General features: G+C 39.2%; 2 protein-coding genes across 2 annotated transcripts in view; one reads left to right on the plus strand and one right to left on the minus strand.

Moving 5' to 3' along the window:
• Positions 1 to 918: 918 nt before the first annotated feature.
• The window catches only part of LOC117372110 (cocaine esterase-like), a 50,439-nt gene continuing 28,558 nt past the window's right edge, over positions 919 to 22,799 (minus strand). The window contains exons 9-13 of the mRNA XM_055222330.1: positions 3,111 to 3,191; positions 2,886 to 3,030; positions 1,626 to 1,775; positions 1,459 to 1,531; positions 919 to 1,126 (exon numbers count right to left, since the gene is read on the minus strand). Of these exons, the coding sequence (XP_055078305.1) occupies positions 946 to 1,126; positions 1,459 to 1,531; positions 1,626 to 1,775; positions 2,886 to 3,030; positions 3,111 to 3,191 (630 nt within the window). The 3' untranslated portion in view covers positions 919 to 945. The remainder of the gene's footprint in view (positions 1,127 to 1,458; positions 1,532 to 1,625; positions 1,776 to 2,885; positions 3,031 to 3,110; positions 3,192 to 22,799) is intronic.
• LOC129456299 (cocaine esterase-like) lies at positions 15,040 to 19,865 on the plus strand. Its single transcript, XM_055222332.1, has 13 exons — positions 15,040 to 15,134; positions 15,846 to 16,038; positions 16,121 to 16,259; positions 16,329 to 16,462; positions 16,589 to 16,742; positions 16,816 to 16,920; positions 17,467 to 17,565; positions 17,640 to 17,783; positions 17,851 to 17,931; positions 18,012 to 18,156; positions 18,768 to 18,917; positions 19,012 to 19,084; positions 19,413 to 19,865. The coding sequence occupies exons 1-13, from the start codon at positions 15,053 to 15,055 to the stop codon at positions 19,591 to 19,593; spliced, it is 1,680 nt and encodes a 559-aa protein (XP_055078307.1). The 5' UTR covers positions 15,040 to 15,052; the 3' UTR covers positions 19,594 to 19,865.

The raw sequence follows: 22,799 nt of genomic DNA on the forward strand, positions 1-22,799 counted from the left end.
ACCTTTTGTTTTTAAAGTTCTTAATGGCCTCGCCCCGCCCTATCTGGCTGAACTGTTGGTGGTCCGAAATCCAAACCAGGCCTTGAGGTCATCAAATCAACTCCTTTTAGAAGTTCTGAAAACTAAATACAAACACTGGGGTGATCTTCTCTGTGGCTGGGCCCAAACTCTGGAACAAATTGCCTCTTGATATGCGTACCATTACTGACTTTGGTCTTTTTAAATCCAGGCTTAAAACATATTTATTCAGACTGGCTTTCAACACTTAGTAATGTTGTGACACATTATCATTATTTATAATTTGTTATATTAATGTACTTTATTCAATTTTATTCTCCTATTTTACTGTTTTAGTATGATTTTAACTTGTTTTAATTTGATTTTACTGGAAAGCACTTTGGTCACCTTGAGTGTTGTAAAGTGCTCTATAAATAAACATTGATTGATTGATTAGGCAGGACACCTCACCCACATATGTAGTATGAAAGTGGTGTGTGCGCAAATGATGGTGGTGGACGGAGGGGCCGATGGTGCAGATTGGCAGCCTCACTTCTGTCAGTCTGCCCCAGGGCTGCTGTGGCTACAATAGTAGCTTACCATCACCATGTGTGGAAATGAATAAATAATGACTATAGTGTAGCGCTTTGCGAGGCTTTGAAAAAGCGCATTACAAGTGTAAGCCATTATTATTATTACCTTGAGAAGCAGTTAAGATTTGATAAAGCAGACTACTGTTTTAAAGAAAGTAATATTACAAACCTTGACATAAATGTTTGAATAACAGTAACAAACAACAGCACGTACAAGATTAACAAAAATATTAACTTTATAATCTTAATTATTTATATCTAAGTCACAGTATTGAATGTTTGATTGTACAGAAAGGTTAGTTTGGTCTTTATTTAGTTATTTAAAATGTTTGGGGTTTGTGTGTGTCCAGTTGATCTATAACTCCATGTGCTCTTCCTTCTTGGGCTCATCCAACATCTTTGGAAGAGTCTGAGTCAAGAACACAAATCTCTCCTTCCTCAGCTGCTGACGGACCACCTGCTCTGCGTCAATAAACAGGTAGTTCTCCTCTTGTCCATACTGTGGCCAGTGCACCAGGCCATCCCCGTTTGGAGACCTACAAAACAAAGTGAGCATGTCTGTATAAGATCTCTGTGGAATCCCTCAGTCATCCAGATGTGATCCATAGAATCCATAGAATTGAGAGGGGAGATACAGAGGCAGTTTTTGTTAGGAAAGATAATCAATAATTTGAACAGGAATGGGGGCCTTAGACATAATTTATCCCCTATTTATAACTCCATCCTCAGACTGAAATCAAAACAAGGGAAACAGTAGTGCTAGTCAGTATGCTAATAGGTGTAGCCTGTATAACACAGAACTTGCATTCATAGATATAAGATAATAATCATCATAATAATAATGGTAAATTTTGAGGATGACACTCACCCAGTGCGAGCAAAGTTTGCCCAGTATTTCATGACAGTTCGGGTGACGTTTTCCTCCTCTTTTGAGCACTCTTCTATAGTAAGGAAGGGAATTGTTTTAGTCACAAATATAGTACCAAGGATTGAAAAATCAACCAGCCCAAAAGATGAAATCAAATCAGCCCTGACCCATTAGTTTGACATGAGTAGTTGTAAAGCAGAATCCACACACAGTAAAGAGATCGTCTGCGTGGTCTGCTCCGACAAACTCTGGCCTCGTTTTCTTCAGTCTCCGAGGGACAAAGTTGTATTCATAAACATACACAGGAGCTCCAGCCTCTAGATATAAAAGAATTAAAATGTAACATACCTACAGTAGACCTTTAGTTGTTTCATATTATTCAGTCAATGGCTTCTCAGTTGACTAAAATTTGTATTAATCTAAACAGAATGGTAAGTTGATTAATGTTGTTGAGTGAGTGGGTTAGCTGGTATTTACATGTAAAAAGTCAGATTAACTCATGGTTTATAAATAGAATCTGTTTTCATATAAATATATTGTTTGTTAGTACTTTTCTGCAAATTGTTGTTTTTGCATGAACTCCTGTGCAGTTGCAGTTTGTTACGTTTCACCACTAATCCCTTTGTATCTGACCCAAAGTAAAAGTAGTAGAGTACTGTACTTAAGTACAGATATCAAAAATTTCTACTTAAGTAAATTTAAAGTGAATACTTTTTACTCTGACGTCACTACATTTGGGAGAAGGTCTCTGTACTTTCTACTTGACGACATTTTTGGACTGGACTGAATAGTAAAAGTAGTAGATCTGCTAAAAAGACTATTTTACATTCGTAGTTTGAGCAAAGAAAAATATACAAATAAGAACAGCTCAATTGCTTCTATCAAGTAAAATTTTTCACAAATCTTTGTCCAAATCATTAAAGATCAGAATCAGTAAACCTCAAAATCAAAAAGTACATTTTTAAATGGGTATTTTAATGCTTAAATTGATTTTTTTCATGTGATACAGAGGGAAAAAATACTAAAGTATCTGTAGTTTTACTTAGTAACAAAATTGAGTACTTCTTCCACAACTGATGGAGATATGTAATAGTTTTCAGAGCTTTTGTCATGTCCCTTTTTAGTCGACTAATCAGTAGGACATGTCTTTAGTCTATCAAGAATTTCTTTTGTCGAATACTGTCTTAATGTCTACATTTTCTTACAATAACATATTCCCAAATTGTTGCAAAAAATACAGATTTCTACATTTGATCTGGATGTGGTATCTGTTCCTGTTGTTACTTTCTCTCTGTACAAATCTGCTGTAACTCCCTGTCCACCTCCTTTTGTCTGTCTACAGAAGTTGTGGCGCTGATGCTATTTGCAGTTTTGTTATTTTGTTTGCTAGTAACAAAACATTGAATCAACACATGCAAATATCAAACCTGTATGAGCGTTTGCAGTTATCAGCGCAGGAATGGTGAAAGTTAAATCTGCAAGAATATCAGTGAAGGCCGTCCGGAGTATTTTGGGATCCTCGCTTTTTCCTGTGTATTCATCTATGATCAAGTTCAGAGCTACATCTTCAGGCTTTAAACAAAAACATGTACAGTTAGAGCAATGCCAAATTGGAAATCATGGCAAATATTGTTCCCAAGATGTAATCTCACTTCATAGGGGTAGAAGATGGACAGTACGCCTTTCACTTCATCCCGAGTCATTCCCTCTGTCCAGTTCTTAGGCGCCTTAAGCTGTGAGAATAAGAGAGAATTCATACAGCTGTATGGTACGTCCTTAAAATCAAATATTTGAACTTACTTACACTGGGGAAAAGCCAGCCACATTCTTTGCTTGTTATACCAGTCATAAAAGGAATATTTAGTTGTTCATGATTATGGAACAGTTCATGTACAGATTTTGTCAAGAAAAGTCCATCAACTGTTATTCTAGGTGCCAGGCCCGGTACCTACATCAGAGGGTAAAAAAAAAACAAGTGACAGGCAAAAAAAGTGACAGATAAAAACAACATACCTCTGTGAGTGGCACTAGTTTTTGTAGATCAACGTTTTTCATGCAGTTACCAATAATTTCAGGACTTTCAAGGCTGCAGCCAGACATGTTTGCTGCCAACTAGAAAAAGTTCAAAAGTATGTTTTTGTGTTACAGGACACTGACATTAAACCTCTCATATTACACAACGTTTCGATCTATGTTACAGTGTTGTTTCCTCATCACAAACACTCCTGAAGTTTTGTTTTATTTTTATTCACATGCACAAACTTGGCATATTTAGACTGAGTTCTCTCAAACAGAAAACACTCCATCCCAAAAGCTAGTTCTGAGTAATATAGAACCTTTAATTAAAGACTATACCAACCGTTGCAGTGATAAGAGGATCTTTCTGCAAAATATCAAAGATTACAGCTGTGCCACTCCCTGCAATTCCACCATGGAACAGTCCATTTGTCAAAGGTGAAAGGAACTGTTCAATTAAATATAGATCATAAGACAAACAAAGACATAATTCAAAATAACAGCTGATGTGAAGATCCTACCAAATAAGATACACTAACTCCTCCAGCAGACTCCCCAAATATAGTGACTTGATCTGGGTTCCCACCAAAATTGTGGATGTGCTGCTGCACCCACTTCAGAGCCTCCACCTGATCCAAAAGACCAAAGTTTCCAGCCATGTCTTTCTCTCCAGTGCTGAAATTAATAAGAGGTTAATAAGTTGAGATTGTAAGGGTCTGATATGTCATTCTCATTAGCGTGGATCATCAGTTCACTCAAAAAAGGAAACAAAAACAAAAGTCCCCGATGTTTTACCTGAGAAATCCCAGAAGTCCTAAGCGATACTGTATCAACACGACCACCACATCTTCATACGCAGCCAACGCAGAACCATCATATGCAGAAGCTGCACCTGAAAGAAATCTTCCTCCATGAATCCAAACCATAACCTGTGAAAGACTACACCATTATTCAGTTCATAGTTATAAACCTGACTGATCTAAGCTGCTGACTCTTACAGGGAGCTTGGCGTCAGAATCTCTGTTTGCAGGAGTGTAAATGTTGAGGTAAAGGCAGTCCTCTGAAATGTCTGGAGTTTCTACTTTAATGCCTAGTTTGGAGGCAAGGTTTCCCAACACTGCTTTATTTTGAACACACCTAAAAAAGAGAAAATGATTTTTGTGTGTGTGAATTGGGCTACTGGAGCTTACACACTACTTGCTCATAACAGGTGTCTTACATGGGAGGTTGTTCAGTTGCATCTTTCACTCCACTCCATTTTTCTACAGGCTGAGGTGGAGCAAGTCTAAGAGCTGGGCCCACAGGCGGCTTAGCAAACGGGACTCCTAAAAAGGCATGTGCTCCAGTCTCTTTGCCTTTCACTGTCACATAACCACCTTTCAAGATGCCCAGAGAAGTTTGAACAACAGGAGCTGTAAAGGCACGACAGGAACAGAGTGTCCATGAAGGATATTACAAAGACAGTTCATAAGATATCTTAATCAGGCTTGTACTATTGTATTCAGTGGTTTCCAAAGTTGTTTTTACCTCGTTTAATTCACCTTTATCATTTGACTTGATTGCCTGTAGGAGTTGCACTTTATAAACATACAATCTTAAGTTCTTGCAGTTGTATGTCCTACATTTTGTGCGCTGTTGAGCTTGGTAGCTCTAACTGTCTGACAGTCGTATGGATGGATTTTGTGGGAGAACGAAAAAAGTTTTCTCTTACACAATCGATGTTCTTGGTTGTCCACTTCTCTTTCTACAGATGTTGTCCCTGTCTCTGTACATATGTGGACAAAATTGTTGGTACTCGTCAGTTAATGAAAGAAAAACTCACAATGGTCACAGAAATAACTTGAATCTTACAAAAGTAATAATAAATAAAAAATTCTATGAAATTTAAACAATGAAAGCCAGACATTGATTTCAACCATGCTTCAACAGAATTATATAAAAAAAATAAACTCATGAAACAGGTCTGGACAAAAATGATGGTAGCCTTAACTTAAGGTTTTGTTGCACGATTCCTGTCACTGTCAATGAGACTTCTGCACCTCTCAGCAGGTATTTTGTCCCACTCCTCATGAGCAAACTGCTCCAGTTGTCTCAGGTTTGAAGTGTGCCTTTTCCAGACGGCATGTTTCAGCTCCTTCCAAAGATGCTCCAACATTTTCCTCTTAGCCATTCTTGAGTGTTTTTAGCTGTGTGTTTTGGGTCATTGTCCTGTTGTAAGACCCATGACCTGCGACTGAGACCAAGCTTTCTGACACTGGCAGCACATTTCTCCCTAGAATCCCTTGATAGTCTTGAGATTTCATTGTACCTTGCACAGATTTAAGACGCCCTGTGCCAGATGCAGCAAAGCAGCCCCAGAAAATAACAGCCTCCTCCATGTGTCACAGTAGGGACAGTGTTCTTTTCTTGATGTGCTTCATTTTTCCGTCTGTGAACATAGAGCTGATGTGTCTTGGCAAAAAGTTCAATTTTTGTCTCATCTGTCCATAGGACATTCTCCCAGAAGCTTTGTGGCTTGACAACATGTACTTTGGCAAATTCCAATCTGGCTTTTTTATTATTTGTTTTCATCAGTGGTGTCCTCCTTGGTCGTCTCCCATTAAGTCGACTCAAACAACAACGGATGGTGCAATCTGACACTGATGTTCCTTGAGCTTGAAGTTCACCTTTAATCTCTTTAGAAGTTTTCTGGGCTCTTTTTTTTTTTTACCATTTATATTATTTGTCTCTTTGATTTGTCAAATTTTCCTCCTGTGGCCACGTCCAGGGAGGTTGGCTACTGTCCCATGGACCTTAAATTTCTGAATAATATGTTCAACTGTAGTCACAGGAACATCCAGCTGCTTGGAGATGGTCTTCTAGCCTTTACCTTTAACATGCTTGTCTATAATTTTCTTTTTAATCTTCTGAGACAACTCTTTCCTTTGCTTCCTCTGGTCCATGTTGAGTGTGGTACACACCATGTCACAAACAGCACAGTGACGACCTGTAGCCCTGTGTATAGGCCCACTGACGGATTACAAGATTGTAAACACAAATAATCATCATAAAATTACCATTAAAAGAGAAGAGTGCAGAATAAAAACCTTTCACTCATATGCACAGCTACACAGTCCTCAAATTATGAGATGGTTCATGTGGCACTAACATGTCAGAGATGTACTTTGGTGCTAGGCCATGGAGAGACTTATACACAAACAGAGCTGCTTTAAAGTCTATTCTTTGAGCTATGTCCTGAGACAGCAAAGCCCTGTGTTGATGCCAGAACTCTCGATTGCACTATATTGGTTGTGAGGGGAGCCATCTTAATTCCTGATCTGATGAGACTTTCTAGATGGTCGGGAAGAGCCATGGGTGAAGGCGGGGGAGGAAAAAGAGAGTGAGGAGTCCCTAGAGGGAGTAGATGTAGCAAAGGAGACCCAGGGCTGGTCTGTGGGGTTATCCATCAACACTGTCACTCCACCTCTGCTCAGGTGCGGGCCATTTCCCTTGAACAGAGATCCTCTCGTTTCAAGAATAGATCAAAGTTCTCAATGTAGTGCAGTCCTCTGACCGCACATGTGTTGAACAGCCATGTGTTCAGCTGAAGCAGCCGGGTAAATTTGTTCATCTTCCTTCTGTCTATACTAGGAAGAGGTCCAGTGAAGAAAGTCTTAACCTCCACTTTATCAAGCTCCTCAAATAATTCAATGAAATCCTTTTTCAAGATTTCAGTCTGATTCATTCTGGTGTCAACTGCACCCACAGGTTTAAGTTGAAAGTAGCAGTTTTTTCACTCTCTTCTCTGAAAGTAACTGTGGGCTTACCACTGGAAATCACAGGGAGCGTTCAGTGAAGTCCTTTTTCAGATTCTAAAACAAATATCCGTGCTTGTAGCTCATTAATTTGTTGTTGATAGCTTTGACAGCGTTCACAGAAAGAATTCCTTTTGTTTCTTCCCCTGGACATGTTGCTGGCTCGTCAAAAATTTTGTAAAAAAATGTAAAAATGGTTTAAAAGTCTTGGTTTACTTAAGAGAAAATCATAACTAAACAAATCTCCCAGCAATGGAAGAGGTAAAATGATTAAAAAGCAAAGTAAGGAAGGAAGCAGCAGGAGCAAGCAAGGTTTGCGTCTGCACTCTTCAGAAGCAGGAAGCAGAAGTAAATTTGTATTTATTATTACTTTTGTCAGATTCAACTTATTTCTGTGACCATTATAAGTTTTTCTTTCATTAACCGAAAAGTACCAACCATTTTTGTCCACGTGTGTACATTTCCTCATGTACATTTCCTCATGTACAAATTGACAGACGTGATGGTGGATCTCTTCCATACTTTGATCTGTAGTTTCGTTGAGTCTGTGTATCTAATTTTGTCTCAATAAACCATAATACACAATATATCTTATGAATTGCCTTTTGGAATTACATTTTAAAATTGTAGAGACTTTGTGGACACCAGTACAGTGCAAACAAATGAAAGAAAAAAATCATATCCAACATTCTAAGATGCTTCAAGAAGACAGCTGAATGTACTCACCATGCTGATCTGCACTGTCGCCTTGAGCACGTAAAAACAACCCCAAAATTAAAGTTACTATGAAGTACGTGTGGAGCTTCATAGTGCCACTGTGAACGTGTGAACCAGGATAACCTTGTCTTCTTTTAAAGTGCCCCGTATTTTACAGCTGGACAGAGGAGGTGGGAGGGTCAGTCGAGCTGAACCCCTCCCACCTTCTCTGTCCAGTCTAAATGAATCGCTGTGAAACAATGCACTGAGAGGCAAAAGTACAGGGCTGTCGTTGGCTGACAAACACAGAGTGACATATGGCAAGTAAAACTCAATATCATATTGGCCTCCAGTTTCTATTTCTCTTTAGTTATACAGGGGAACCCAATGAGAGGCACTTGGGCTCTTTTTATGGGCGCCCTGTTTAAAATTCAAGCACAAAACTGTTGACATTTCAGTTCAGCTTCATAACATCAAATGTCCTTAAGTTAAGGATTTGTAGATTAAATCATTAATTTTCTAAGTTGTCCGTGTGCTCCTTCTCGAGCTTCTGCAACTTCTTTGGAAGAGTCTGAGTCACAAAGCGCTCTGTGTCTCCTCTTGTCCACACAGCGTCTAAAAACAAACTGGGACTGGTAAATGCAGAGTCCGTTCGTCCATCAATCAATCACGGCTCAACCAGTTTTTAGTTGTGCATGACTGAAAGGTTTTATTCTACACTCTTCTGTTTTAATGTTAATTTTATGATGATTATTAATGTCTTTCTTAAGGTGGAACCCACAGCAGGTGATTGTTCAGAATCACTGTGATGCTTCACTTGATTGTATAATGTTTAAGAACTGTACAGGCTGCCCGAGTGTGAATGTATGTGGCTCTGAAACCACAAGAAAGATATAAACAATAATGAATAAATGTACAAATCACTCACAATATGATTACAAAGTATTCACAATGAGGGTACCACTGACATTAAATCAAATTAAATAAAAGCCTCTATCTGGCAATGTCAGCTTTTACCCAAAGACCATTCATATAAAATAGCTCCATCTGGTGGTTGTGAAAATAACTACATAAATGGCTCCCTCTCTTGGCCATGAGCAGTAATAACAAAGGATAAGAATAGAGTAAGGTTTAATTTGATTTAACTCACGTTCAAGCACTAAATGTAAAGAACGTGGCACTCGTGTTGCACTTGGAGTTCAGTGGAGTGTGGATGAGTTTACCTTTGGCATTAATCTTAAGAGTCAGTCTACTCCAGGGAGAGAGGTTTTGTCCTCTGTCATTTCTGTATGACGCTTTTGGATTGGTAGCACCTCTTTTTCTTAAGGACAAATCCATTCTACAAGAAGAGACTTTTGTCGAGGAGGTATAACATTTATGAGGAGTTACTCCCTCATTGGGTGAAATGGAAGGAAGAACTTCAGAACTTCATTTGTCAGAGGTTTCTACACCTCACACCCATGTCCCTGCTGGATTTGTAAATTGTCCATGTACCTGTAACTCCTGCAAATATTAGAAAATGTATTACTAAATATACTATTCCTATATATTCTATATACTCTGCACTGCTGTCTGAGCCGGTCTGGAGTTCTCGTGGTGTTTCAGGCTCTCGTGGTAAATCAGAAATCACATGATGCAATAGTTTTAATAGTTAAAAAGTGTTCCTCTTTTTCCTTGGTTGGACACTTAATGAAATCCATATATAGCTTGTTCTTCTTTTTACATGACTTTTCCAAACTCCTTGTCATCCAGGGTAACAACCTCTGTTTTTGTTTCTGATTGATGTTTGATGTGATTTATGTTGATTCATTAACATCATCAACATAAATATTTTTCCAGTTATAATTTAATAATTCTGCTTTCATGGCTTCCATAGCTTCCGGTAATTTTACTCTAACTGATTTAAACTTATTTTCTTCCATTTTTAAATGTAACTCATTATTGGTATCCAAAACTGTAACCACAGGCAGATGATCAGTAACATCAGTTACTAACACCTTTTGTTTTCACGTTGAATTTGTTTATATAGATATTATCGATCAGTGAAGCACTATCTTTAGTTATTCGAGTAGGTCTTAATATTAGTGGATAGAAACATAAACTGTACATAGTATAGACAAATTCAGTTGTTTTGATATGCTCATTAGATTTTAACAAATCAATGTTGAAATCTCCACAAACAAAAGTAAGCTTTTCATTACAGCTCTCATACATCTGTGATATTCTCTTACAAAACTCATCTATACAAGAACCAGGGGATTGATAAACACAACTAACTGACATTTTTTTTGGATCTATTGCTCTGAATTTCAACAGATAAACATTCCATCAAATTATCAACAGAAAATGTCATGTTAGTGAGAACCTCACATTTTAAATCAGACCTTACAAACAATGCAACACCACCACCTCTTTTGTTGTACCTATTCTGGGCACACATTTGATATCCATCTAAACCATCCAACAGTTCTTTTTCTTCCCTGATCCAAGTTTCTGAGACCACACTGAATTTCTCATTAAATTTTTGCAGATAATTTTTTATTTTTTAAAAATTACTGTATATACTCCTGCTATTGAAGTGAATCAGTGAAAACCCTTCCATCCTCACATTAAAACTATCTTCAGAATAATAATCACAGTCCTGTTGAATGTTATAGCAGAAATGGGTCTCAGGGTCAATATAATTTTCTATATCATGTATTTTATGATCTTGTAAATCAAAACACTTAAGGTGTACATTTTCCCCCATATCTATGCAATGTATCACCCACCTCCATCAACATCTTCAGGTCGACAAAACTGAAATACAGTATCTTTCCCCTGTACCCCATAGAGACCGCTGTGTGCTGTCTGCATCTCATTATTACGCTTTTTTGAAATCGTTAGTAAGGCTGATGCACCGCTACCTTTACTGTGATGACAAAACTCTGTTCTGGTTTCTGAAAATTGTGAATAGTGCTTATGAACTCATCGTGGTGAATAATTAGGATGCTCAGAATGTATAATATAAAAGTAAAATAAATCTGGACTAATGCAAACCCTTAGAGAGGAGGTATTTTACATCTGTGGGGTATGAACTGCTAACACATAACATATTTAGATCACCATGTTACCTTTTATTTTTTTGAAAAATTGCACTTTCGTTTTTGGCGCTTTGAGTTTCCCCTCCCTTTGCTCCCTGTGCTAAGTCACTCCCCCTTCAGAAAGCTATCACAACACAATCAGCCTGTATCCCGCTAATGAAAATACTGCATATTGCATCAGGTTTGTGAAGTTGTAGAGTATTGTTTTGCATTTTGTTTTTGTATATTCAAGGAGAATTGTTTTTGAAAATAGTAAAAACCAGCTCTTTAAGTTTAAACTGTGTCCTCTTTTAACTCCTCACCTTGTATAAACTGCTTCTGTTTCTGTATGATCGTGTCGCAGAGCTGTCGATGTCTTTCGAGCCTCTGCACCACACGCTCCTTCCTCCGCAGCAGATTGTCTTTGAGCAAAGTGGACGACTGCACCTCTGCCTTCTCCAGCTCCAGGAGCCCCAGCACCTGCCTCTGCCCCTCACAGCTCACCCTCTGGGGCAGAAGCTCCTCCGTGCGCTGGGCAACTGTAAAAGGAGAGATGGAGATAGCTATGGACGTCTGAAATGCAATAAATATTTTACAGCTAGGATTATTTTACAGATGAAATGCTGGAATACTGGACTGAATGTTCCATCTCACCATCGACAGAAACAACTGGAGGCTGTGATGCTGCACGACACAGAGGAGGGACACTTTTGTTCTGAGAGCTGTTCCTTTCTTCAAACTGCCTCAACACATTCTGTAGACCCTCACCTTCTACATGTCCTCTGGCGTCTCAGGAGCGCTCCTTTAGCTTACTACATGTCTCATATATATATCTCCTATATGTATGTTTTATCTGTATATGTTTTATTACCTTGTACGTGTCTGATTTCGGCCCGCTCTGAGCTCTGTCTGCGGCCGTGCGCATTGTTCTCCCTCTGTTGCGTCTGGATCTCTCCTCTCAGCTTGACGTTCAGGAGGTTCTTCTTCACCTGAGGCACGGATACAGAGACGGTGTTTACATGCAGAAGTGGACTGAGCTCTGAGGAGGTTGGAGTCCTGTAATGTTTCACAGTTGGCAGTTACACTTGACAGTTACACTTACACACAGACTCCTGTAAACTTTTAGCACAGACTCCGCTTTCCTCTCTTCCCCTCTTTCGTATTAAATTCACCCATGTCTGTATAATCTTCTCCGTCTCCCTCCTCTGTGTCTCTTACTCCCCCTCTCTCTGTAGACTCACCCATGTTCGTATACTCTTGTAAACTCACCCATGTCCGTATATTTTTAGCTCGGTCAGCATAGGTCAGTGTGTTCCTGGACTCTTGAAAAGCAGTGGAGGCTGGAGAGATGTGCGCAATCATCACCGTTCTGCTGTTTCCTCCCAGGGAGTCCTGTTCAGAAAATAAAAATAATTCAAATATCCCGTCACATTTTTTCTTCTGTCTCTGCATTTTGACCATTGTCATTGCATTAGTCTGAAAATTTGAATTTGTGCATCTTTCCCTTTTAGTTCTGGGAAAAAGTCATTAATATGAAGTAATAAATGCAGTACTAGCCCTTTTTAATTTTTTTCCACCATAGCGTGTATAATGTAAAAGCAGAATTTAGTCAAAATGGGACTCGTGAAACATATTTTATTTCACAATCCCAGAAAGAGCCGTTAAGTCGCTATGTTACGTTTTGGGATGTTTATTGAAAAGTAGTACATGTGATGTGACAAAAAGTTTGGGGGAGACAGGGACAAGTTAAATAGAGTAGTAGTAGTAGTAGTAGTAGTACTATATAACCTTGAGCAGTCTTATGCTGTCCCTGTAGGTGATGTACTGTACACATGTGTAGTAGTAGCAGTAGCACTAGTACATACTTTTAGTAGCCTCATTAGCTTACTGTTTCTGTAGTTGACATACTTGTAATAGTAGTTATTGTAGTAGTAGTAGTAGTAGTACCTTTAGTAGCCTTGTTACCTAGCCGTACCTATAGCTGACATACTTGTATACATGTGTAGTAGTAGTACATACCTTGAGTAGCCTTGTCAGCTTGCTGTCCCTGTAGTTGACGTTCTTCTGTCTGTTCTTGTGACTCAGAGCGTTGATGCAGTTTCCCAGAGCAAGCAGAGAGCAGTTTATATGAGCGCTCTCCTTTAGACGCTGCCCCCTGTTCTGAGTCTGAAACAGACAAAAACATCAAACTTAATGTCAATATTCTGTCCCTGTGAGTCAGATGCCCTCCCCGTGTCTCCATGGGGTCTTATTCTGTGTAAAAGCTGCTAACCCTGGGGTTTAGGGCACCACCACAGTCTGTTCTGTAAAAGGGAAACACTGGTGTATGTTTAGGTTGTTTTGTTCATGCTCAAACTCAGTCTTTATAATAATTCTCTGCATAAAAATATCAGATTAAACTCACAGTTAACTGCTGGTCCTTGGACTTCCCCGTGTCTTTCATGGTTAACTTCTGTTTTTAGTGAATATGAGGAGCTAGTGCATCATTTCCTCAGCTGGATTTGTCCCAAGTCTTCACAAAAAAACCCAACAATTTAATCCACAAAAATAATGAGCAGAAATATTCACTCAGAATTAGCTTAACGGCTACAGCTAACTGCCACTCTCCCGGTCACACATTTTACTGGCTCAGTGCCGGTGAGTGTCCCACTGCTGTAGCCCTCTTGTGGGGGACACAAGTTGCCTTCACACACTTCTCAGCAGTTTCAGGATGGATTTCCACTTCCCGCGAAACACTCTCCACTGCGATGTCCAGATGCCAAATGCATCTTCCACTACCAACCGTGCCCGGGAGAGGTTCACGACATCATTCAGAGGCGTTCGGAGTTTGGCGAGTTCCATCACTTGCGCCAGGAGCTCCGTCTGGATGATGGCGCAGATTGGCAGCCTCGCTTCCGTCAGTCTCCCCAGGGCAGCTGTGGCTACAATAGTAGCTTACCATGACCGAGTGTGGAAATGAATGAATAATGACTATAGTGTAGCGCTTTGAGAGGCTTTGACAAGCCTGTAAAGCGCATTACAAGTCTAAGGCATTATTATTATTATTATACCTGAGGGAAGACACTACTGTACTTCTCAGCCAAATGCTTCAGCTCATATTTATTTATTTATATTTTTTTAAAGAAGCTACCTGGGGCTACCAGTGGTGAGCAGACCATCAGGGGTGTGCCCAGGCGTGCTACCACATACACACCTCAGTGGACACAGCAGATGGCACAGCAAATGAAAGGTGCACAAAACTAAATTCCTTATCCCAGTGCAAAGGTGGAGGAACCTCACCAACATGCCTAAGCCCAATCACCTGAATGCACCCAGTGTCGCTGAAACTAAACAAAAATGTTAATTGTATGACAAGACCCAGTTGGTCAAAACCTGCTTAGAAAACAAAACAAAAGATGGCAAGACAAACTAAGGCGAAACAAATACGAAACAACATAGGTGCAAAACAACAGCAGGTTTAGCCTGGAAAAATCAAATCTGTTAAAAAGGCTCATCTTTGTCACATTCCTTTTTAATGAGAACCAAACTTACCATTCTTTAATGGCAACAGGAATTAAACCAGCCCTCAATAACAAACGTTCGCTGGGTTGGACTCCTCAGACCAACGACAGTGCAGAGCGGAACTTACAAGTGGAAAATCATTAAATTAACTCAACAATTTCAATAATTTGTATAGGGCCTCTTTCTTAACTTACAATCCACCCAAAAAGTTAAGGCACAGCAGCAGAAATGGAGCAGCAACAGAGAGTGACATATAGGGAGCAGGTGGCTTAAATAACTAGTAGGGCTTTCAAGGGCAGCAGAGGAACAGACAACCTCACTATATAAAGATAAATAAATAGAAACTGTAGGCTGATATATTGATTTTTAATTGTCCATTGTCCACAGCGATTCATTTAGACAGGACAGAGAAGGTGGGAGGGGTTCAGCTCGACTGAACCTCCCACTTTCTCTCTCCAGCTGTAAAATACAGGGCACTTTAAGAGAAGACAAGGTTATCCTGGTTCACACGCTCACAGTGGCACTATGAAGCTCCACACATACTTCATAGTAACTTTAATTTTGGGGTTGTTTTTTCATCCTCAAGGTGACAGTGCAGATCAGCATGGTGAGTACATTCAGCTGTCTTCTGGAAGCAACTTAGAATGTTGGATGATTTCTTTCATTTGTTTGCACTGTACTGGTGTCCATAAAGTCTCTACAATTTTAAAATTTAATTCCAAAGGTAATTCATAAGATATACTAATTAGATTTGTTCTATTGTACTCAGTGTATATGAAAGTTTTTAATCACACTGCATTTTTGTAGTTCAGCCATGAAGTGGCTCCTCCTCAAGATAAGGCACAATGTGGATCATGGTTTATTGAGACAAAATTAGATACACAGACTCAACGAAACTACGGATCAAAGTATAAAAGAGATCCACCATCACGTCTGTCAATTTGTGCATGAGGAAATGTACGGAGGCAGGGACAACATCTGTAGAAAGAGAAGTGGGCGACCAAAAACATCATTTGTGTAAGAGAAAACTTTTTTTTCGTTCTCCCACAAAGTCCATCCATACGACTGTCAGACAGTTAGAGCTACGATGCTCAACAGTGCACAAGGTGTAGAACATACAACCGCAAGAACTTGCGATTGTATGTTGCAACAAGTGCAACTCCTACAGGAAATCAAGTCAAATGATAAAGGTGAATTAAATGAGGTAAAAACTACTTTGGACCCATTGAATACAATAGGACAAGCCTGATTAAGATATCTTATGAACTGTCTTTGTAATATCCTTCATGGACACTCTGTTCCTGTCGTGCCTTTACAGCTCCTGTTGTTCAAACTTCTCTGGGCATCTTGAAAGGTGGTTATGTGACAGTGAAAGGCAAAGAGACTGGAGCACATGCCTTTTTAGGAGTCCCGTTTGCTAAGCCGCCTGTGGGCCCAGCTCTTAGACTTGCTCCACCTCAGCCTGTAGAAAAATGGAGTGGAGTGAAAAATGCAACTGAACAACCTCCCATGTAAGACACCTGTTATGAGCAAGTAGTGTGTAAGCTCCAGTAGCTCAATTCACACACACAAAAATCATTTCCTCTTTTTTAGGTGTGTTCAGAATAAAGCAGTGTTGGGAAACCTTGCCTCCAAACTAGGCATTAAAGTAGAAACTCCAGACATTTCAGAGGACTGCCTTTACCTCAACATTTACACTCCTGCAAACAGAGATTCTGACGCCAAGCTCCCTGTAAGAGTCAGCAGCTTAGATCAGTCAGGTTTATAACTATGAACTGAATAATGGTGTAGTCTTTCACAGGTTATGGTTTGGATCCATGGAGGAAGATTTACTTCAGGTGCAGCTTCTGCATATGATGGTTCTGCGTTGGCTGCGTATGAAGATGTGGTGGTCGTGTTGATACAGTATCGCTTAGGACTTCTGGGATTTCTCAGGTAAAACATCGGGGACTTTTGTTTTTGTTTCCCTTTTGGAATAAACTGATGATCCACGCTAATGAGAATGACATATCAGACCCTTACAATCTCAACTTTTATGATGAACCCTCTTATTAATTTCAGCACTGGAGAGAAAGACATGGCTGGAAACTTTGGTCTTTTGGATCAGGTGGAGGCTCTGAAGTGGGTGCAGCAGCACATCCACAATTTTGGTGGGAACCCAGATCAAGTCACTATATTTGGGGAGTCTGCTGGAGGAATTAGTGTATCTTATTTGGTAGGATCTTCACATCAGCTGTTATTTTGAATTATGTCTTTGTTTGTCTTATGGTCTATGTTTAATTGAACAGTTCCTTTCACCTTTGTCAAATGGACTGTTCCATGGTGGAATTGCAGGGAGTGGCACAGCTGTAATCTTTGATATTTTGCAAAAAGATCCTCTTATCACCGCAACGGTTGGTATAGTCTTTAATTAAAGGTTCTATATTACTCAGAACTAGCTTTTGTGAGCTGTACGCCTTGTTATAATGCCATCGCCTCCTCAAAAACAGACCTGGAGTTGTGTTTTGTTTCATTCACACATGTTTGAGTAACACTTTATTATTAGCCGGTCTACATTTCCAAAGGTCAGTATTTGTTTGTTTATGATGGCATGAAACAGCAGTTTAAACTAACAGCGACCTTTTACCTTTAGTTCAGTAGAGGTAGGTAATTCCAGGGCTGAAATTATCAAAATTCTAATGAAGGTGTACAGAGTTTAGAAAACACAGTGCAGGACTTTATTACTACATGACATCACAAAGTGGGATGGAGTGTTTTCTGTTTGAGAGAACTCAGTCTAAATATGCAAAGTTTGTGCGTGTGAATAAAAATAAAACAAAACTCCAGGAGTGTTTGTGATGAGGAAACAACACTGTAACATACATCAAAACGTCGTGTAATATTTGAGGTTTAATGTCAGTGTCCTGTAACACAAAAACATACTTTTGAACTTTTTCTAGATGGCAGCAAACATGTCTGGCTGCAGCCTTGAAAGTCCTGAAATTATTGGTAACTGCATGAAAAACGTTGATCTACAAAAACTAGTGGCACTCACAGAGGTATGTTGTTTTTATCTGTCACTTTTTTGGCCCGTGTCACTTGTTTTGTTTTTGTTTTTTACCCTCTGATGTAGGTACAGGGACTGAAACCTAGAATAAGAGTCGATGGATTTTTCTTGACCAAATCTTTACATGAACTGTTCCATAATCATGAACAACTAAATATTCCTTTTATGACTGGTATAACAAGCAACGAAGGTGGCTGGCTTTTTTCCAATGTAAGTTGAAATATTTGATTTTAAGGACGTACCATACAGCTGTATGAATTCTCTATTATTCTCACAGTTTTTGGCGCCTAAGAACTGGAGAGAGGGAATGACTCGGGATGAAATTAAAGGCGTACTGTCCATCTTCTACCCCTATGAAGTGAGATTACATCTTGGGAACAATATTTGGCATGATTTCCAATTTGGCATTGCTCTAACTGTACATGTTTTTGTTTAAAGCCTAAAGATGTAGCTCTGAACTTGATCATAGATGAATACACAGGAAAAAGCGAGGATCCCAAAATACTCCGGACGGCCTTCACTGATATTCTTGCAGATTTAATTTTCATAATCCCTGCGCTGATAACTGCAAAAGCTCATACAGGTTTGATATTTGCATGTGTTGATTCTATGTGTTACTAGCAAACAAAATAAAAACTGTGCAAATAGCATTGTTGTGAAAAATTTTACTTGATAGAAATTGAGCTGATTGTTCTCAGCTGTTCTTATTTGTATATTTTTCTTTGCTCAAACTACGAATGTAAAATAGTCTTTTTAGCAGAGCTACTACTTTTACTTTTCAGTCCAGTCCAAAAATGTAAAAAGTATCCACTTTAAATTTACTTAAGTAGAAATTTGAGGTATTTGTACTTAAGTACAGTACTCTACTACTTTTACTTTTACATTTCACCACTAATCCCTTTGTATCTGACCCAAACTGCAGCTGCACAGGAGTTCATGCAAAAACAACAATTTGCAGAAAAGTACTAACAAACAATATATTTATATGAAAACAGATTCTATTTATAAACCATGAGTTAATCTGACTTTTTACATGTAAATACCAGCTAACCCACTCACTCAACACATTAATCAACTTATCATTCTGTTTAGATTAATACAAATTTTAGTCAACTAAGAAGCCATTGACTGAATAATATGAAACAACTAAAGGTCTACTGTAGGTATGTTACATTTGAATTCTTTTATATCTAGAGGCTGGAGCTCCTGTGTATGTTTATGAATACAACTTTGTCCCTCCGAGACTGAAGAAAACAAGGCCAGAGTTTGTCGGAGCAGACCACGCAGACGATCTCTTTACTGTGTGTGGATTCTGCTTTACAACTACTCATGTCAAACTAATGGGTCAGGGCTGATTTGATTTCATCTTTTGGGCTGGTTGATTTTTCAATCCTTGGTACTATATTTGTGACTAAAACAATTCCCTTCCTTACTATAGAAGAATGCTCAAAAGAGGAGGAAAACGTCACCCGAACTGTCATGAAATACTGGGCAAACTTTGCTCGCACTGGGTGAGTATCGTCACCAAAATTTACCATTATTATGATGATGATTATTATCTTATATCTATGAATGCAAGTTCTGTGTTATACAGGCTACCCCTATTAGCATACTGACTAGCACTACTGTTTCCCTTGTTTTGACTTCAGTCTGAGGATGGAGTTATAAATAGGGGATAAATTATGTCTAAGGCCCCCATTCCTGTTCAAAGGATTATCTTTCCTAACAAAACTTGCCTCTGTATCTCCCCTCTCAATTCTATGGATTCTATGGATCACATCTGGACGACTGAGGGATTCCACAGAGATCTTATACAGACATGCTCACTTTGTTTTGTAGGTCTCCAAACGGGGATGGCCTGGTGCACTGGCCACAGTTTGGACAAGAGGAGAACTACCTGTTTATTGACACAGAGCAGGTGGTCCGTCAGCAGCTGAGGAAGGAGAGAAATGTGTTCTTGACTCAGACTCTTCCAAAGATATTGGAGGAGCTCAAGAAGGAAGAGCACATGGAGTTCTAAAGCAACTGGACACATGCAGAAAAAATCATTTTAAATAACTAAATAAAGACCAAACTAACCTTTCTGTGCAATCAAACACTCAATACTGTAACTTAGATATAAATAAGATTATAAAGTTAATATTTTTGTTAATCTTGTATGTGCTGTTGTTTGTTACTGTTATTCTAACATTTATGTCAAGGTTTGTAATATTACTTTCTTTAAAACAGTAGTCTGCTTTATCAAATCTTAACTGCTTCTCAAGGTATTTCATTTTCATTAAGAGAAGCCAGATCTGTGACTATTTGTTTTTTCAGATGGAGTTTTTTACATATATGCAGTTTCTTCTTCTGACCTGGAGGAGACGCACTTGTTATGCTATGAGCAGTTAAACACAACACCACCAAAATAATACCAAGATGTTGCCACAATTGGAACAAAAGTTGAAAACTGGACTGTAACTTAAGTATAGAAGAGTGTATATATATATATATATATATATATATATATATATATATATATATATATATATATATATATATATATATATATATATATATATATATATATATATATATATATATATATATATATATATATATATATATAAGTTACGGTTGATTTTTTTTACTGAGAATAGCACCTAAGCTCAAAACTTCCTGAAGTTTGAAGTGAGCAATTCAATGCATCAAATTTAGACAGATGTAAACTAGACAGATCAAAAGGAAAATCATTCTGAAAGCTGTGTACATCTGGGTAAAACATGATCAAATTTCAATAAAATTATGAAATAGCTGACAAAAAGCTTGTATAGATGAATGTGCCTTTATTTTTGCCATGCACACAGTCACCATAAAAGATAAATACATATACCGTGAATTAGTTTACACCCAAAACAACAGAATTATAAATCATATAAACATACAATTAACAAAAGACCCTTTTCCCCTTCAAGCTCGGTTCTATTCCTTGGGAATGTCTTCTAAGGAATAGCGTTCATTCTGGACGCCACTGGGCTGGCCGATCCCCACTAAGGGTAGGTCTTCAGTCCCCAAGCATCAGCCTTACTTTCTTCACCAAGCCATCCTCGCCTGGCATAGTCCCCAGAACTCCACCCAACTTCCACTCCTAACAGGGAACATCTTCATCCTTCAAGATAACAATATCTCCAACGAGTACACTGCGTATGGTGACCAGGTATTCCTTCCGCCTCCGACTCCAAAACTGCTTGACTAAATATTGTACTTGGTGCCACAGTCTTTTGCTGTAGATCCTTAGGCACAAAATTACTCCTCAAATACAGAGGTCAAATACAGAGGTCAAATACAGAGGTCAAATACAGAGGTCAAACACAGAGATCAAATACAGAGGTCAAACAAAGAGGTCAAATAAAGGTCAAATACAGAGGTCAAACACAGCGGTCAAAGAAGTAAAATGCAGAGGTCAAACAGAGGTCAAACACAGAGGTCAAACACAGAGGTCAAGCGAGTTAGCATGCTAACAATGCAATTCCTGATTATTGGATAATAAAAGGTTTTATAATTAGATATAGACAGAACTCAAGAGCGGCTTATAAGTCACATTTTATTAAAATATGTGGAAACAAGCAGATGCAGGACATTTAAAACATTACAAATAAAGTGAATCTTAACATTATATTTTATTCAAATTTGTTAAGTTCTAACTGAAATGTCAGACTTATTTGAAAGATGAAAGGAGAGCTGTGATTGGCTCAGAAGCTGTGCTCGGTGGTGACCTCAGCGTCGATGTCATCATACTCCTCCTCCTCCTGCTGGCCCATCTCCATGGAAACAACATGTTCACTTCCTGTAGGCGGAGTCAAGACAAGCAATTAGCCCCAACTGGGGTTGTGTTCAGATGCCCTCCCACAGCCCTTCTCTGCTCCACACTGCCCCCCAGTGACCTGAAACCTGTGTAATACGTCTTTTATCCAGGAAGGGGAAAACATTTGAGCTTTTATTTAGAGCGATTCATGTTTGAGTAATCCTGTATTGTCCTGCAACTGAGGCTTGAGTGCCCAGATAGAGTCTGTTTTCACCTACCTTCTATCCCCGCCCACTGCTCTGTACTTAGAAATAAAAAAAATGTGTTAGCCTGTGCCTTAGCCTGTGTGTTACTCTCTGTGTTAGCCTCTGCATTAGCCTTTGTGCTGTGAGTGAAACATTTTAAGGTCAGAATAATGAGCCTGACAGCAGCAGTCACAGAGAGAGGGATCGTGGTTTTTACACAGAAAGTGAATTAGAGCCAGAGTCAGTGGAGCCAAAACAGGCTCATGCTCCTGTTTATAACGTGGCGGCTAGTGGGTTAATCCACTTGCACATACAGATGGATGCTGGTTTCTGACAGCTGCTCTAATGTAAAATGGAGGTTAGAGCATCATAAGAGTAACGATGAGTGAAATGTAAAATAAAGATGTAAATATGTTGTAGTGTCATGTGTCTTTAAGATGAGGTGCTGGGCCCAATGTGTCTGTCTAACATAGTTTAGCATCCAGGGAGGAGAATTACATATATAAGTACAATATATTTCACTCAACCAGACCCGCTTTGCCGCCACTCCAGATTCTTACATGTTTTCACCAAATTTACACTTTTATCTGGCCAGTTTTTCAGGCAGACACCATGACTGTGAACCAATAACACGCCTGTGATTTTGACCGTGACCAATCAGAACAGGTTGGAGAACAGGTGGGCGGGGTTTGAGTCAGCATGAGAATATTTCCAGATGTGCTATTGGCTGAGAGTAGAAGATACGTCACACAATGGGGGAGCTGTTCACTGTTTGCACCTCAAAAGTTGCCAAAAAATGTGCAAGAATCCCCATGGTGACAAATGTGTTTCTATTCCCAGATAAATGTAGATGATGTGAGCAGAACACAGGCCTCTCCCCTCAGTGGAGATCCAAAAACTGCACCAAAAAGGCTGTTGGCCCAGCGCTTGGAGGACCTGGAGGACCTGGTGTGGGTTAATTCTTTAGTTTAGGTCAGAACATCTCAGACTGTGGGGTTACCTGTGCGACGCTGCTCCCTGTAGATCAGCACCAGCAGCACAGTGCACACGCCGTACGGACTGCCCACCAGCAGAGGGCGCACTAGCCACAGCACCCACACAGAGGGAGAGAAGGGAGGAGGAGAGGAAAGAGAATCTGGAGTGAGAGAAAATGTGCAGTGAGATATCAGTATTTTTTATAAAACTGGCCCTAAGTTC

Source organism: Periophthalmus magnuspinnatus, chromosome 6 (genome assembly GCF_009829125.3).
Source record: "Periophthalmus magnuspinnatus isolate fPerMag1 chromosome 6, fPerMag1.2.pri, whole genome shotgun sequence".
In the NCBI taxonomy this organism is placed as follows: domain Eukaryota; kingdom Metazoa; phylum Chordata; class Actinopteri; order Gobiiformes; family Gobiidae; genus Periophthalmus; species Periophthalmus magnuspinnatus.

Excerpts from the sequence above, each read along its gene's own strand:
- LOC129456299 (XM_055222332.1), top strand. The coding sequence starts at position 15,053 with ATGAAGCTCCACACATACTTCATAGTAACTTTAATTTTGGGGTTGTTT. Across the intron at positions 17,784-17,850 it reads GTGGCTGGCTTTTTTCCAAT|TTTTTGGCGCCTAAGAACTG; the intron begins GTAAGTTGAAAT and ends TTATTCTCACAG. Across the intron at positions 18,157-18,767 it reads AACTGCAAAAGCTCATACAG|AGGCTGGAGCTCCTGTGTAT; the intron begins GTTTGATATTTG and ends TTTTATATCTAG.